This window comes from Ischnura elegans, chromosome 4 (assembly GCF_921293095.1).
Source record: "Ischnura elegans chromosome 4, ioIscEleg1.1, whole genome shotgun sequence".
Classification (NCBI taxonomy): domain Eukaryota; kingdom Metazoa; phylum Arthropoda; class Insecta; order Odonata; family Coenagrionidae; genus Ischnura; species Ischnura elegans.
In genome coordinates, this window is record NC_060249.1 from 80,120,615 (window position 1) to 80,138,887 (window position 18,273).

General features: G+C 38.9%; 1 protein-coding gene across 1 annotated transcript in view; it reads right to left on the minus strand.

Moving 5' to 3' along the window:
* The window catches only part of LOC124157696, a 33,316-nt gene extending 15,588 nt beyond the window's left edge, over window positions 1–17,728 (minus strand). The window contains exon 1 of the mRNA XM_046532647.1: window positions 17,456–17,728. Within this exon, the coding sequence (XP_046388603.1) occupies window positions 17,456–17,573 (118 nt within the window). The 5' untranslated portion in view covers window positions 17,574–17,728. The remainder of the gene's footprint in view (window positions 1–17,455) is intronic.
* Between the last annotated feature and the right edge of the window lie 545 nt (window positions 17,729–18,273).

Below are 18,273 nucleotides of genomic sequence, written 5' to 3' on the forward strand. Positions count from 1 at the left end.
TAGAAGTGGTCTGAAGGCAGCAGCTGAGGAAGTTCTTGGTAAAAGAAGAGTCATTATGAAAAAACCATGGATCACGCAGGAAGTATTAGATCTCATTGAAGAAAGAAAAAAATACAAGGCTGCGAAAACAGAGGAAGGACAGAATCGTTACAAGAGGGCGTAAGATGTAATACCCTTAGGGACAAAAACGGAGAACTAATTATTGAAAACGAAGAAAATGGGAAGAGATGGAAAGAATATCTGGAAGATTTGTACAAAGGAAGCAGCCTCAGAAGGAATACTATCGAAAACGAGAGGGAAGTGGATGCCGATGACATGGGACCCCAATTTTAAGATAGGAATTTGATGCGGCTGTAAGTGACCTCAGGATAAATAAAGCGTCTGGCATTGATGACATTCCTGCAGAACTAATTAAAAATGAAGGAGAGAAGACGTTGAACCAGCTATACAAAATCATTAGTGAAATGTATTCGACAGGTGAGATACCAAAGGACTTCGAGAGGAACATTATAATCCCTATTTCTAAGAAGAAAAGAGCGGAGAACTGCGAAGACTTTAGGACCATAAGCCTTACTACACATGCGTCGAAGATACTGACAAGGATCATCTATAGAAGAATAGAACTAAAAGCAGAATAGTACTTGGATGAGGAACAATTTGGATTCAGAAAAAACAAAGGCACAAGGGAAGCAATATTGGCCCTTAGACTGCTCATAGAGAAGAGAATGGAAAAGAACAAGCCAACGTTCGTTGCGTTTGTGGACTTAGAGAAAGCATTTGACATCGTGGATTGGAGCACAATGCTTGGAATCCTAAAGGAAATTGGGGTTCTTTACAATGGCAGAAGAATCATCCACAGTTTATACAAAAACCAAGTAGCGGTGATAAAATCAGGGCCCAGCTGTGAAGAAGCAAGAATTAGGAAAGAAGTGCGACAAGGCTGTTCATTGTCACCCGTAATTTTCAACGTTTACATTGAGAAAGCCGTTAATGAAATCAAAGAAAAGGCATTGGGAGTGAATATCCATGGAGAAAAAATTAGCATGCTAAGATTTGCCGATGACATAGCCGTTATAGCAGAAACAGAGACGGATTTGAAAAATATTCTGGTTAATATGGGTAGGGTGATGGGTAGATATCAACTGAAAATAAGCACAAAGAAAACCAAGATCTTAGTATGCAGCAGAAGAGAAGAAATCAAGACTAACATTAAAATAGGGAAGCAAAAACTGATAGAGGTGGATGAATTCTGTTATTTGGGAAGCAAGATAACTAGTGACGGGAGAAGTAAGAAAGAAATTATCAGCAGAATAGCCCAGGCGAAGAGAGCATTCCACCAAAAGAGAGACGTGCTTACGGCGGGAAACTTAAATATGGAAGTAAAGAAACAATTTATAAGAACCTACATCTGGAGTATGCTCCTATACGGAAGTGAGGCATGGACAATGACTGCAGCGGAGAAAGCAAGGATAGAGGCCTTCGAAATGTGGTGCTACAGAAGAATGATGGAGATCAAATGGATCGACAGAGTAAGTAACGAGGAAGTCCTAAGAAGAGTAGGAGAGAAGAGAAGCCTCATGAAAACCCTAATAAGAAGACGCAACAACCTTATAGGCCACATCTTGAGAGATGATGGCCTTATGAAGACAATCGTCGAAGGACAAGTGGAAGGCAAGAACGGAAAAGGAAGACCTCGAACAAAATATATGGAACAAGTAAAGAGAGATGTGAAAGAGAAGAAATACGTAGGTGTGAAAAGATCAGCTGATAGGAGAATTGAGTGGAGAGCTGCGTCAAACCAATCCTAGGATTGTTGACCAGTGATGATGATGATGAATGCACATATTTCGATTCAGGAATCGGTAAATATTCCCGAGAATCAATAAACTTAAAGTAATTATATAACCATGGTTATAATTTACACATATAAGCACACAGGTGAAATAAAGTATCAAATATAACTTTAATTAAAATTTAATTAAAAAATAACTTTGTTTCAAAAATGTCCAAACCGTCATAACTTTTCGATATTCAATGCAGAAAACTGAATAAAACAGTTTGATTGCTTGCATACTCCAAAGACCAATAAAAACGTTAAATTGCTTACATTTTTAAGCCATAAGCGAACTCCTCAACCGGTTGGGGTGCGGTGAACCGGAAGTTATCTGGTTTGTATGCACTTAAAATAAAACCAACATCCGGAATGGGAGGAAACTCAATGGCTGGGAAGTGCCAAACGGGTGAGAAAAATCGGGGAACCCCGGAAAATATTAAAGGAAAAGCAAAAACTAGTATTTCAGAAGTAAAATTACAGCATATATTTTAGGTTTTAGCAGGTTTTTGACTCCGGAAAAATGAGCTGAAGGGTCTTCAGCAATCAAATAGGAAGAAAAAAAATGCCTAAATCAGACAATATTGGAAAAGAACAGCAGTAATACAGGAATAGAAAAAATTGATGTACCTCAAGATTGTTGTTGAAATTTTAAATAATGTGAATTGAAATCGAAAACTAGTCTTAATCCACAAAATGTTTGAGAATTTTAGGGGTGTTATATCTTGATTTGGACAGTGGCGGATTTAGACAGGGTAGGAGGGGGCATCCACACTTCGTAGTAATTTTTGGAAAAATTGAAAAGGTGATATCTTTAAGTTATCTCTGCATTGGAGCTTTTTAATTCACCATTGAAACAAACATTGTTTAACAATAATTTATTTATATCTAGCCAAAAATTCCCTGCGCATATAAGAACTCAGAATCATTATCGCTGAGATATATTGCATACAATCAAGGTATCGCGGAAATCAATGAAACGCCCCCGCAAAACAATGACTTTGATCCACTCCTGGATTTAGATGCACCTTGGACACATGTGATAGTGTCAAAAATTCACGAAAATAGTTACTGTCATTAATATCATATAATGACCAATTAAAAATTATTCGTGCGAAAGATCCCCGGCATACTTTAAACTAAAAATTATTCAACATAAATGCTAGAGTGTCAACGATAAAAAAATAATTTCTAATGATTTCTCACGACACAGTCAACCATAAGTATTTAAACTATACTAAGTATAAGTATGTAAACCTTCACCACAGTATCAAGTGAGGGCAAATCATGCCAATAGGAGGAATCGCTTTCAGGATTTTGATACGTATACCAGCATAAAAACCACACAGATTTACTTCTAGGGAAATAGTTTGTTTAGAATTTTCTCATTATTTTATAAAGCATATTTGACGTAAATTTATCCATATTCTCTCTTTTTTGAGCCTTGAACTGAATATTTTCATTTTATCAGCACATTTTTTTCTATCGATATAGATAGGAGAGGTTCTCAATAATAAAAAAACCTGATGCATACTTAGAGATGAAATCTAAAACTCGTATTATTGAGAATTAGGTTAGTTCAGAGATCTCCTTTCGATCACTGTTATTCCTGGGAATTTGCTAATGAACTATATTGGCCCGTTCATGAGCTTCTGTCATATGCTTGTAGAGGGGGTAGGCCAGTAATGATGAGGCCGCCAGCAACATGGAATATCCAGGAATCATTTTTTTGATTGTTTACGAGGGTATTCACTGAGTATAGATATTTCCAGGGACTTTTAACTCCGATTTTTTCAAAATGTATTTTCCGGATTTTAAATTTACAGTAACAACTCTAAAATTGTTGTTAGTTAAATGGGAACAGCAAAAGTATAACATATTCAAACGGCGGAATTTTTACAAAGTAAGCACCGTGAAACAAGAAATTGAGAAACAATTGAATGATCCTAAGGTGTAGAAATTGCTCTAAAGTTTTAATATGTTTCCGTTCTAGCTTGCTGTCCTCAAAAGGTAGTCCTGGCAAACTACTATTTTCGTTAGTGCGTCCTGTAGAGGACGAAATTATTTACAATCCCCAGGGGGGGAAATCGGTGCACCTCCACATAAAGTATGCTTTAACATAATTATTGAAACAACATCTGCTCTCGTCTGCGATATACCCTCAGCCCTCCAGCTCAGGCACGCAGCCAGGTGGGGGGAGTCTATGGGGGCATCAGTCCCCCTCTAAAGTTCCCTTGTGGCGACTACTCGCGATACATCTGCCGAGAGGACCACAAGCTCTGGGGCGTTTATCCACTAATACTCAACTTTTCGATATAGTTACATTTCATATATGCCTTATAATTTAACTTTCAGCATCGTACAAACGAAATACATAGGAGGCGTCCATTAATAACATGAGGTGATTTTGGCGATTTTTGGACTACTCCCTCCCCTCTTACTGTCATTGAGATATCGTGAGATTTGGCTCGACCCCCTCCCACCCTCCCTGTAATCTCACATGAGATTGTTCAAAATGCATATTTTCAGTGTAAATGAGTTAGTCTATGCTTCATTGCGTTGGATGTATAAAAAAACGATAATTTTTATTTAATATTAGTTAAGACCAGAATTTAAGATTACGTTTTTCTCAATTCAACCCAGTTTTCTCGTGGTTTTACTCCGTATCTTTCGGAAAAAAATTACGCGATACGCGCCAAGACCCCCTTATCCGACAAATGAGATTGGGTGAGAATCGGCGTGACCCTCTCCCCCCCAAAACGCCTCGCCTAGTTCATGGATGCCCCCTTAACCATGAAATGAATGGTTTTCCAATGCTTGCGAATTGACAACGAAACATATGTATCGGCAACCCGCTTACCTCCCAAGTTCTCCTTGAAGATAATTTCCGGCGTCGCGCCTAATCGGGCTGAATCTTTAGAGAGGAAACTGGTACTAAGAGTACAATTTCGGAAGAAAAAATAGAACAGGGGCCTTATTTTTAATACTACCTACCTGCCTTTCTAGATACGCCTTCGTGGAAAATAGCGGTTAATCAGGTTTGAATGAGACATACTACGTACATCCTAAGTCAAATTTCCTTCTTCGATTCGGCATATTGGGAGGAGAGATATGATGAAATATATGGTTCAAGACAGCTAGTTTTGAAAAAAAATGCTATAAATTGGACATTATGTTTCTTTAAAAGTAATGGGAGATTAACTTTGAGGTGAATATACACCCATATGGAAATTTTCATTAAAATAGGCGACCCTAGGGGTCAATCGATTGTTGCATTGTGATGAAATAGCCCACACGTTCGATTCAGTTTAATGAAAGCTGAGAACCAAAGAAAAAAAGAAAGAAAACCAAAGCTGAGAACGACAGCCACGCATAGAGATAGAATAAGACGGCTGAATGGTAGAAAAATTCAATATCTCGTCGGATGTATTCCCTTTTACAATCAATATACTTTTCGACCTGCCGCACTGAGACTTAATATGAATTGCCCTACTTGGGCAACTTATATCACGTAGAGGAGTGATAATTGTGGCCTTTTTTTAAATAAAAACTGGGCTATGGTTTTGATGACTAATTATTACGAGCCATTTTCGTAGGCATCGCTTCTTATCGGCAAGCGCAGTCCCCGCGGGAAGCGCGTGGATGTGGATAAGGACAGACCTTGCAGAAGTAAATTTCCCCGCCTGCGAAGGACTCAGCATTTATAACGCGCATATTCAGCGCAAACCTCTGATTGCTTCTAATTTGTAAATGCCTAATTGCCTATAGAAATATTAAAATCGAATTATTTGGGATTAATTTGATCTAAAAAGATTTTATCACTTCTTTATGCCTTGGCAACAATCCTATACTTTTTTTAGTATACTGGGACTATCCACGGTAAAAGCTGGACAGATTTCCCTGTAATGATTAATTCCTGACATTCTCTTCCATGGAAACATGTAAGGAATATGTTCTGGATTTTATGATGATGAAATATATAAAGATGATATAATAATAACTAAAAATGTAAATTAAATCCAGACGTTAATAGACCACCTACCTGCAGATAAATTTAGCCGTGCCATAATTTTTAAACGTTAAAGTGAATTTCATGCAAATAACTCATTAAGATGGAAATTTAGAAAAAAAAGAAGGTTATTAAATAATTATTATGCCTAAAAATTACACACTCGTTTATAATTCGCTGTCTCGCGCGTGACTTCATGAAATAGACTTGACATGATGGAATGTGAAAACTTTTTAATTCTACATAAATTTATCAATGTACGACCTAGGTTTCGACGAGGCACTTCATCGCTCATGATGACGTACCACGTCGCACAGTCATAGTGATGTGCACCTAGTGCCTACCAATCAACTGCTATAGATTGGAGACGAAAACTACATTAGTGTCCGTCAATGGCGGATCCAGGTTAGGGAGAAGGGGGGGGCTAAGTGGGGGTCGGAATAAAATCGCCATTCTATCTAGTGTAAATTGGATACCCAAGGGGGGGGCTGTAGCCCCATTAGCTCTCCCCCATAGATCCGCCACTGCTAGTGACGAAGTCATGTCCTCATGATGACGAGCCACATTGAAACCTAGGTCGTACACTGTACGACGTACAGTACTAAATTTATGTGAAATTGCAAATATTTTTTACATTTCACTACGTACACACTCTGAGCTAAGTTAATTACTCAACTTACAGGTGCACATCACGATGACTGCGCAGAAGGTGATGCCCGTAGCTGGCAGGCTCTACGTAAGGTGATAGAAACTAACCCTTCATCACCGTGAGCTCTACCGGCTAACCAGAGGCGGATACATATGGGGGGCGCGGAGGGCGCGCGCCCCAACCCCCGCTTGCGGAGCCGCCCACATTGCCGAACATTGCAGAACCACAATTTTAACTTTTTTGTACTTTGAATGTGACTTGATTATTTATCATTACTATAGAAGTGAATGTAGCTCAGAATATCTTTTTCGCCCCCCCTTGAGTTTTTTCTTGCGGCTAGATGACCTTTAGGAAGGTGCGACGACTCTAAAAACCGTATTTTCGATTACATTCCAACTGTCTTGAAATATTCCACAGTAATTTGGTCAAAAGCGTGCCCCACTACCTTAAATTTGCTCTAGATGAAAGGTACCAATCTAATATGATAGAATTTCACCAAAAAAGGGCAAATATGAAAATCAACAACTCGATAAAATAGATTCACAGAATTGGCAAATTTAATATCCATGATAAAGCGGTATTGAGATAAAGCATAAAGGATCCTAATTTATACCATGGTGGTAGACGCATCGAGTTTTTGACCGGAATCGACTGATTTCAATCAAAAACCTGATACGGGACACATCTAATTCCAAGACTCGAGCGATAAGATTTACGATTAATACAAACTATGGATGTATGCAACAGCTTAGATAATTTTATGGCTGTTAATTTATTTATACGGAATTTATGAGGAGAGAAAAAAATTAACGATCCGAAGTATGTGTAAAGATATTTCAGAGTGACGAAAATCCTTATTGCTGTTTTAATTTCAATAAAATAATTTCCTTGAAAAATTAACATCATTACAAAATTTACCTTTCTGAGCCAAAACTATATATTCACTGAAAACACTACCCACTCATACAATAGGGTTGCAATGTCACAGTGGTTGGGAATCTGGACAGTTATCAATATCGATACACTGACTGGCTGACTTCCAGAGGTAATTTGTTTTTTAATTTTATTATTATAATTATACTCTTAGTTAAAAATTTGGAAAAATTTATGCAACCAAACAAAATTTCCAGACATTTTAGTGCATTTAGTGCATTTTTCCGGCCTGGTTGGCGGTGGGGTAACGTCCTCGCCTGCCAAACAAGAGGTCGCGGGTTCAAGTCCCGCCTGGATAGGTTTCCCCGGTCCAGGGCGTTGTTGTTTGTGTACGTTAAATTGCTTCATTTGTTGAATACCCCGGTATAAAATGGCCAGTAAGAGCTGTATCCGGTGGTTTGAAAAAAATTTTAATGCATCAGAAAAACAACACCTAGGCATACGGCGGTCTCAAGAGCAAGAGACAAAGAGTCTTACACAACTTTGAATATGACGGATAACTGACATTCCGTAATTTCCCTCGATGACTGGAAATTAAATATTAAAAGATTTCACATTAATTTTCCTTTCCAGAGATTTAACTTCATGAAACAGGCGAATTCAGATATGATTTATCTAATTTTGTTCCCTGTGGTTACTCCATGGTTGCTACTTCACACATGATTCCGCATCTTCTTTGCTCCAACAAAAACTGAAGATAGTGTACCATTTAACCTTAAATATAGTAAAAAAATCTATTTTGTGATATGTTTTGCAGCAAGCTACGTGAAATGCTAACTTTCAGGGAGATTTTCCATCTATGAGAATCAATTAATTTGAACTATCCCTCGGCCATAGTTCTAGGTCTACAGTCTACGGGCATAAAAGGATTCCAGCAATGGATATTTACAGTCCAGAAAAAAATAAATCCATACGAAAAACTGTTATTACTGCTGATTTATTTCTTTGTAAAGCAATAATTTTACTAGTAAGATTGTGTACAGGAAGGAAAGGAAGTGGCAAAAAAAGCGGAAGTTTGGTCGCCAGAAATAATTAGTGATTCCGGATGGCGGTTTGTCTCCATTTTTAAAGACCCTATGTGGGAAACTATATTTAGAATTTGTTCGTGATAATCAGACATAATATAAAAATTTATTCAGGAAAAAGTTCTCCCTGGTTCCCATGAAATGTAAAGCACTATAATAAATTGAGGTTTCTTGACGATTACCAGAATAATTTTCGAAACAAACAACGTTCGCTAATTTTTTTAACCTAATTCGCTCTATGCAGCTTCAGTCGTATGTGGTTATAGATGTAGGTTCAAGGCCGTAGCGAGCGGCGGGGGTAGGAGGGGGTTGGCTTGGGGGGTTTAACCCCTCCCACTTACCCCCGAAACATCCACAGGGTGTCCTACCAGTGGCGCGACCAATCGAGTCGAGGACCGCGATCCCGGAAATCAAATTATAATTCAAAAAGCATTAGTCCTTGCTAAAGATAAATATTATCCCAGACATCATTCGGGAGGCTATTGAAATTGAAAAACGAACAGAAGATGTCAATAGTGATGATGGCTTAACACAACATGGAAAAGACTAACTCGCAAGAGCCCGCAAAATGAGGTCCTCGACGCTAATTGGTTGCGCCACTGGTAGGCCACCCTAAGAATGATATATATAGAGGGCCATTTCCATCTATCGGCACTCAGGCCTGGTCTTAAGATGTGATCAGCATAGGCTACCAAGCGTCATCGGAAAACGACTTCGACGCAGCTAACCCGGAAACTATGTAGAGAACTGCAATACAGCGCTGAGAAAGCAGAAATCTACAAGGTGTTGTTGAGGTGGGTTTCTGAGATAAACACTCGTCTGGTGGAGACCAGTGGGATCTCCGACCGACAGCATAAATATTTAGTCAAAACAATAATCGCTGGCCCGCAGAATTTTTAGTAGTAGCTATAGAACCTATCACAAAATTTGTATTATTAAGCCATCACCGACTCACCTTCACGATCAAACTTGTAACCGGCACGAAGAAACTAAAATTATACGAAGTTACTTTGGGACGAGAAAAAAGAAGGGCAGATAAAGGCTGGTTAAGAAGAGGAAGAGGGTAACTAAAAACTTAACTGGGAAATTATATCGGCGTAAAAGTCATAAAAATTAAAAACAAATATTTTTATTGAATGTAATTAGAGCAATCAATAAAAATATAATTATTAATTACGATACATTTCTAAGTAACGAAACAAGATGCTAACATACTGAGTGCACGTACAAAGTTATAAAAGAGGATTCATATAGAAGAAGAGGAAGAAAAGGCTGTGTGAAGCAACGTATCCCAAAGAAGAGCAAGGTGAGCTGGCCACCACATCAGTCAAAGCATTTACGAAGCAATATAATAGCGGAGAAAATGTAGGAAAGACCACGCGGTGAATAGGCACCCAAAGACAAGACAACTAGCAAGGGTTATTCGGGTTAGAAGCCATCGGTGAATAAAGAAATTTACATGGTAAAAACTAATATTCCTAAGGAGCTCTGGGCTGACTCACTGAGTGAGTGAAGTAAATATGGAAGGCTGAAGTAAACAAATCCTAAAATCTAACAAGTTATATATACCCCCACCACTCTCCCACTTTCTCTTTTTTTCATGTGGATCGGTGACCTTTTAATCAAAAGTCCATAGGGTTCCGAGAGCCCTCTTTTTCCATCCACGAGCCGAGGGGATGGAGAATTGAGAGCTCAGGGTTCCACTATGGAAGCCCAGAAAATATTGAACTGCTATAAAAAAAGGTGGAAAGGAAGTGAAATGCAGCTCTAGGGGCAAAAGAAGCCGCGAAAGCAATGAAACAGTATGCAAACGTATCTTCTCTGTGGATATTATTTTTGAGCATCTGCATGGCCAGTAGCTGCAAGATACTATAGGGTCAGCGATGGTTGGTAATCGATTAAAACTATTTGAGCCACTAGTAATGATTACTATTTATTATTTTGGGCTTATATATTTTTTTTTATTTTATTCTCAAACCACCGGATACAGCTCTTATTGGCCATTTTACACCGGGGTATTGAACAAATGTAACAAGTAAACGTACGAACAACCACGCCCTGGACAGGGGAAACCTACCCAGGCGGGACTCGAACCCGCGACCTCTTGTTTGGCAGGCGAGGACGTTACCCCGCCGCCACCGAGGCCGGCGATATGTTTTTTTTCAAGGATTAAAGTGATTTCTACTTGAAATATACTCCATAACCACTTTGAATATTTATTGCTTTAAGTCAGTTGTAATTTTTCTCAGTAATCAACTCTTAGATCATAATTTTGTAATTGGAGGCCATTAAACTCATCTTTGGACCAAATAGAGAAATTGTTCATAAAAACGGCATGAATGAATTAACTTAAGCATATATTTACACATAATGTGCATGCCAACTTCATTTCAAACCTCCTAGTATTTAAGACTTTTTCCAATACTTTTCACAGTTCACAAAGTTCTCTTCGTTTATCAAAAAAAAAACGAAGGTGCCTCTAAATCATGGGAAATTATGCAATTATGGTCATTATGCACCCTTAACAACTTTTTGTCGGAAAAAATATTATGACACCGAATTACTCGTAAATGGTAAACTCATCGCTGCGGCACGGTCAGGTGTTGACACCAGCTAGTGACCTTCTCTTTCAACAAGCCTCGTTCCTATGCACTTGAAGAGGGGTTTTTAATGTGGTAATATACAAGACCTTAACACCTGAACACAAAAGACCTTTCTCTAACAGCTAAATGGGCCGGTAAATTACGAGCTATGACTATGGATCATCCCATACTTTGAAAGATATTTTTAAATCCCGAGTATTTATCCCGGTAAAAATCTCGGTTTTTCAGTCAGATTCATTTGCAACCGGGGATATTAAATTAGACGACATAAATCTACTGAACAGCCTAAAAAAAAGACTGGGACACTCAATCGGCCAGACCACGACGCATGATGACCCGATGAAGGTGAAGGGCAAGTGTGCGGGAGGAACGCCATAGGAACGCCACGAATGCGAATGCGCACAAGCCCTAAAAAATATTCACTCTCACACACACAGTAGGAAGAACCGCTCAAAAAGGTCGGTCACCGTAGCGAAGTCCCTACAGCCTTGCAAAGGTTTTATTTGGGTGGTGCGAATTTTTTAGTGCGTGTGAGTGTGATTACTTGCCGTCCTTAGGAGGGTCCCATTAGCTCTGCGTAAGATCACAGGTAGTGTGATTGTGGTAATAACCCGGCATCCTTAATGGGGTCCCAACAGCCCCACGAAGGCTCCAAGGTTACCTTAATGAGGTCTCTACAGCCTCACAAAGGTTTCATTCTGGTGGTGTGTCTGCGGCTGTGGCAGTCCCTGGCGAGGAAACAACAATCCCGTAAACTGACACAGGAGGGTTATTCGGGTAGAGTAGTTGTTTGATTTGATGAGCGGTGCCAAATTTTACGACTAGTGAAGACTCTTTTTATTTTGTATTGATTAGAGGCCGTAGAGCTTTATTTCTCCTTATTTAATAAATTCATATTTCTGGGATTATGAATTCATGACTCTTGGTTGGGATACACTAAGGATGTCGTGAGTCATTGCGGTATTCAAGATTAAAATGCCCATTTTCATAGAAAATTTCAAACATCTGGGTTCCGGCGTCGAGAAAAAACGAGAAAAGAAATGCAAGTCTAGTTGAGCGAACTCAATGTGTTGTCACATCAATGAAGTCGAAACAATCTGGCGGTACTTTGTGGAAGTAAAAACAAAAATATTCAGTGAACCGTTGAAATTATTGCTGTCGTCGATTTAAAAGTTTACAGCAATATTTTCAGGATCAAACAGAACAATCGTAAAAACAAAAAGCTTTGCACACGGAGTTAGCCAAGTGACTTGGTCTAAGGCTACTGATTGAAGGGTACCGGGTTTCAAATCCTGGCGAACCATTTGCGCAATAGCAAAAGAACCATCTTGATGCAGAGGGACACAGGCAGTTTACCCATAAAGGGGCGTCCATTAATTATGTGAGGTAAATTTTACGATTTTTGGATCCCCCCTTTCTCCTTAGTGATATATCGTGAGATTTGGCTGGATCTCCTCCCTCTAATCTCACGTGAGATTGTTCAAAATGCGTACTTTCAGTCATAGGCGGATCTAGGGGGGGGGGGGGGGGGACACGGAGGCACGTGACCCCCCAGACCCTTAAAAATATGTAAGATTTTTAATACGGTCCCGTTATCATTGCGTTCGTTTTGTATTATGGGGTATCCTTGTGCCCCCCTCCGGAACAAAATCCTGAATACGGCCTTGCTTGTAACCCCCAGAAATAAATCCTGGATCCGCCCCTGCTTTCAGTCTAAGTACGTTAATCTATGCTTCATTGCATTGGATTTATTAAAAAACAATTTGTTTCATTATTTTTATTTAAGACTATAATAGTATTTAAGATTACTAATATTGCAAATTTCAATTTTTTTGAGGTGATACTTATCGTGACCCCACCTCTCCCCCACGTGAGATCGGCTTGACCCCCTACCCCCTAAACACTTCACGTAAGTAATGGATGCCCCTTAATATGAAAAAAATTCCCCGCCACTGGCTTGGTTTGGGGTGATCTCTACCCTCACCTACATGACCGCGTGGGTGCCGTGGCAATCCAGGACGATCTCCAAGGGGCCGAAGAACGCTGGTGAATAGGAGTGATGCGACCTCTTAAATATCGACAGAACCTTAGTGTCCGGTATTGCAAAAGAATTTGGGTCTTATCCTACTGTTAAACACTCAGGTGACATGAGTCAGCACACAAGGTAAACATTTACAAGAGCGCTCCGGCTGCACAGAAGCTGAGGTCAACATTGGAAACCATTATTATTTCAATTTTGTTATGAGAAGTGAAAAAAACCTACCAAATGAAAAGACGTTTGAATGGTGGTTATAAAATTCCGCTTCTCCTTCTTCGTGAGCATTGAGTGAAACAAAAATTCCAATAAAAAACGACATGTAAAGAAACGATATTGGCTGAATCAGACGATCAGACCCATTAGGGATCACGTGATGAGATTTTTTTTCTTCAATCTTGGTCGCACGCGCAGATGCCGGAAATCGCTTTAGTTCACCTTTAATACGAGTATCACCGTCCGCTTATCCATGGTCTCCATCTCCTTACCTCATCTTCCATACCACACTATTGAAATCCAACATCGTCCTAATCCGCTATCAGCATTAAAATGTGCAAAAAATATTTTTAATTCAATTATATTTAAGAAATGCCAACCTTTTTGTCTTCACTAGTAACCGAGAAATGATTTTTTTACAAAATGCTAATCTCTGAATTTCTCTAGAAAGTTATATTAAAAATAGTTTTTCGTTTAGCCCCTTAGAAAAACTTTTTGGACTAACGAAAAAAGTGGATATCGATATTTCCGCTAGGTAACAACTTGACGACTACCGCAGAAAAAATATGACAGCAAGGCCAACAAGAAGAGATGATGCCATGCACACGTAGTCAGTACGATGGAGACAGTATGTTTTCAATTTACATTAATCTCATAGGCACATGTAAAATGAATATGAATATATGAACTCCATGACATCGTGGTTATTCGATAGCAATAGATGATTGTTTTGCCGACACGATTTTCATCAAATTAAAAAAAAATAATTTATCTTAAGTTAATATGTTAAATCTTCACAAAATCAAGCGCCAGCTACGTTATGAAAATGGGCAAATTATTATAAAAATATTTCAGACTTACATGTCCGTTCTATCATCATTTCTAAAAAATGCTCAAATTAGAAAAAAAATCCACGAGTCATATCGAACTTGCGGTGATGAGCGGATGAGCAGTTAGGAAAAAGAGATATACCATTTAAAATATTAAAATAGCGTAGACATTGAATTAAACGTTAAAATAGCCTCCGACTATTTACACCACCAACCTCATCGCATGATCGGGAAACTTGTGTATGTATATAAAAACAAGCAGATGTTATAATAAATAAATTATAATTCTCCAACTACTTTAATCTGCCAAAACACTCAATTTTAAGGGAAAACAAACACGTGGTATTGCGCATGGGCGTACCCAACAGGAGGGAGCAGCCCCCTAGAAGAGAAATTATATTTATTTCATAAGGAAAGTTTTGAACAAGGTTTCTTTTGAAGAAAAATGATATTAGTGTAAGAAAGGGAACTAAAATAAAAATCATTATTTTTTCAAGCAAATAATAATAAAAACTAATAAATCGCTGCCATGATTTTCTTAAAATTTGGGTTTAATTAACCTTTGCTGTGCTAAAATGTTACAGCTTGAATGACTACGGCTTACCCTCCCCCCCCCCCCCCCCCCCCCCAACCCTAGTTTTGATCCTGGGTACGCGAATGGAAGTCTTGAAGTTGTAAATGAGTCCACAGTAGTTCGTTGGTGAGCAGTTGGAAGACATCACTGATTTCACGCATTCACTGAGTTTGGATGAAAGCTTCTCGGGTTTCCAAGCGGGTCAGGGTCTGCATTTTGTAGGCCGACGTTTCGTTGGGAGACTTTCCCAACATCCCCAGGGCTGATGATGCCGATGTCGCTGTGTTTTGATATATATACCCTCCTCCTTCACCTAGGTGGTCTCTGATTGGTCCGGGATTTTTCCTACACAATGCAGACCCTGACCCGGTTGGAAACCGGAAAAGCTCAGATTCTTCATCACTGAGTTTTCAAATGCACTGTAAAGCATTTAGAAGTAGATTAAAGGAATCATCATAAATTCTAAATATCAATATTAATAAAGGTATTGCTGAGGAGAACACATTTAAAACTATTACATTTGTATCATGTGCAGGAGTAGATAAATACGTCAGGCTTAAGGGGGTCAACTTCTCTGACCTTGTTCTACCTTTCCCTCGCCCAATAATAGAATTCTTAAGAAATCTACACGAGGAAGCGAACTGTTAAGCATATTAAATTAAACAAGCGTTGTACTCGCTTCCCCGAACATCACAGGGTTATTCCCAGCTCGTTCCGTTTTACAAGAGGAAAGTTTCTTTCTTCTGGAGCTTACAGTATTGTGGGGAGGGGTGTTGTGACCCCCGACACTAACTATTGGCCATGCTCACGTTTCAACTAACATCATTTTATTTAAAAGATGATTCTGCGACTGCTGCACCAGAATAAAGGAGAATATTAAGCATATACTATTTCAATTTAAAACCCAGATATAGGGGCCGACAGCTTTTAATGCCGTCAGGCCCCTTATTTAAAGTAGCACATACAAGCAGGCTGAATTTTTCGAACTGGTAAGGCTGCGTTGGTCGAAAATCAAAGTACTTTATTACATTTTTATATCTAAAGACTTAGCATCAGTAATTCAAAGGCTGTACTTGCATTTTTGTTAGCAGAAAAGTATTAATGATTATTGCTAGCAGCATAAAATTGCGTCGAGAATCGTAAGTGGCCCGCGAGTTGCTGACCCCTGCTCATTAGATGTTTGCGATTATTTTTCCGTGAAGTTCACAGCATGCACGAAGACCTAGCACTTGCGTTCCATTAACTAGGCCCGTCCAATGGCCCGTCACCTGCAAATTCCCATTTGAAAAAATCATATCATCCGAGGCTTCAGTGAGTTTTATTTCTCTTCCTTTTCATTTTAAAGCCTTCCACACACGCTCAAAATATAGAAATGAGTGGAGTCAGCTAAAATAGATTCCTTTATGATTTAGAACCAAAAATTTAAAACCCCTCTTTTTACTTTTAAAGTAAACTAGATATCGATTCGTTTGACATTCCTCGAGAAAAATGATTCCATCAAATTAAAATTGCATTTTATCATTCAATTTAATAAAAATCCCGTACACACTTTGAAATTGATGATCGGCCCATTATAATTTAATCGTTATTGAATCGGGTAATTTTATACTATCGCAAAACTCAAATGCATCTTGAATACAACGAATATGAGGGCTTGACGACGCGATGACGGCCGTCGGAAGTTAACCGTCAGCATTTCAATAAAGCAAGATCAACGAAAAAAATGTTTAGTGGAGGCAAGAAACAGCAGAATGAACTCCCATCCCAAAAATGCCATTTCTCAACCAAATACCAAACCTCTAGGTAAATTTAAATGTATAAGGCCCCCGGTCACTTGCCTTCCGGGTATTTTTATAACAATATTTAGGCACATAAATAATTATTATTATAAATAATATTTAGCCGCATTAGGCAATAATGCAATGAATATTATGTTTTAAGGCCGCTTTACACTGGGCACGTAATTGTGCAAGTTGGAACTGCATCAATTTCTCAAAATGGTGTGTAATTGCGCCAATGCACGAACGAAATTAGAACAGGGGGCTATTTTGCCATCTTCCGATCTTGCATTCTTATATGCATTCTAACAATACACCGCTTTACACGACGCGAGTTTGACTACGCCTTCATTTACACGTCAGATTGCGCATTATGTGCCCCGCGTAAACCGGTCTTTACAAACAAAACATATCATCACTATACAAAATTATCCTCGAGAAAAAAATTAATTTGGAGTAAATCATCCATTCAATCATAATTCGAAGGTGATAAAGATACAAACTCAGGGACCGCGACTGCCATTGTGCGTGCAGAAATGTATTTTTTTACGCATGGCATACATATAAACTAAGAATAAGTGGTATGGACCGTGACTCGCTCTAGTGCCAGCGACATCGCACCATAACCGTCGGATCACATTCTGTTCACATTTCTATTGGAAGAGACCGGAGTCGGGAATGGAATAAAGTCTTCATGAGAAAGAACAATATGAAAAACATAATAAAACATACCCCAGTGGCGCTAGCGAACTTCTTAGAGCTAATAAAGGACCTCTGGCGTCTAGACGCACCGTCAAGACGAAATCGAGCTCAGAATAAGCACGGGTGGGTTTCACGGATATCAATAGCGAGTATTTACGTACATACCTAGTTTTTTCTTTCATTTAACCATTATAAAATCACTCAAGGAGACTGAATGGGTAAGACCACGGTCGTATGTACGATGAGACGTAAAAAAAAGTGTGCACTTACTCGAACCACCGTGACTTAAGGGGAGCGAAGCCTCCGCCAACAATGAGCATTTCAATAAATGCAGCACTAACACCAGATGAAGTGCTCTCCAGGCCAACAACCGACGTATGTTTAACATCCTTCCAACTTCTACGACGGCGACGATTAAGATTCAGCTGTCCATACACTTTAGACGTGCGGAGTGGAGAATTCACTTACAAGAACTAGATAACTTTTTGGTAAAAGAGCGCCAGACTTGAGTGCTGATTACGTCGCGGAATATCCGGCTATGAGGATGACACACGACCGACTTCCTCTCAAATGAGCAGCAGGCCTAACATATTTCCTGGCAAGGAAATAAAGAGACCAGTGCGTAGTGAGTGATCACCAAGAGGTGAACACAAGCTCAGAAATATTTATGAATACCGCGACAACCTACGAATGCGCGCCCGGGGGGACACATATTCCATTAATAACAACCATAGAATGTACCACATCCTCACTGATTCAAAAGTTCTTTTCTGAACACAATTCATAAAATTTTAAGCGTATTTTTGGACTATAACTATCATCGGGATATAATAATAATATAATAGCTCCAGGCATTATTCTGTGAAACCGTTCAATTAAGGAAAATAATAGTATTAAACTGTAAAAAGCTCCTACCTACTTCATAAGATTTAATATTTTCACGGGAAAAAATATATAAAAACCACATTTCAGAAATTCCTCAAAATGAATTTAAAAAATAGAATAGTCCAGCAAAAATTAACTCACATTACCTTCGGCAATGAAACTGCTTGTAGGTAAGTACATCATCTAAAAAGTTGGAGTCAATG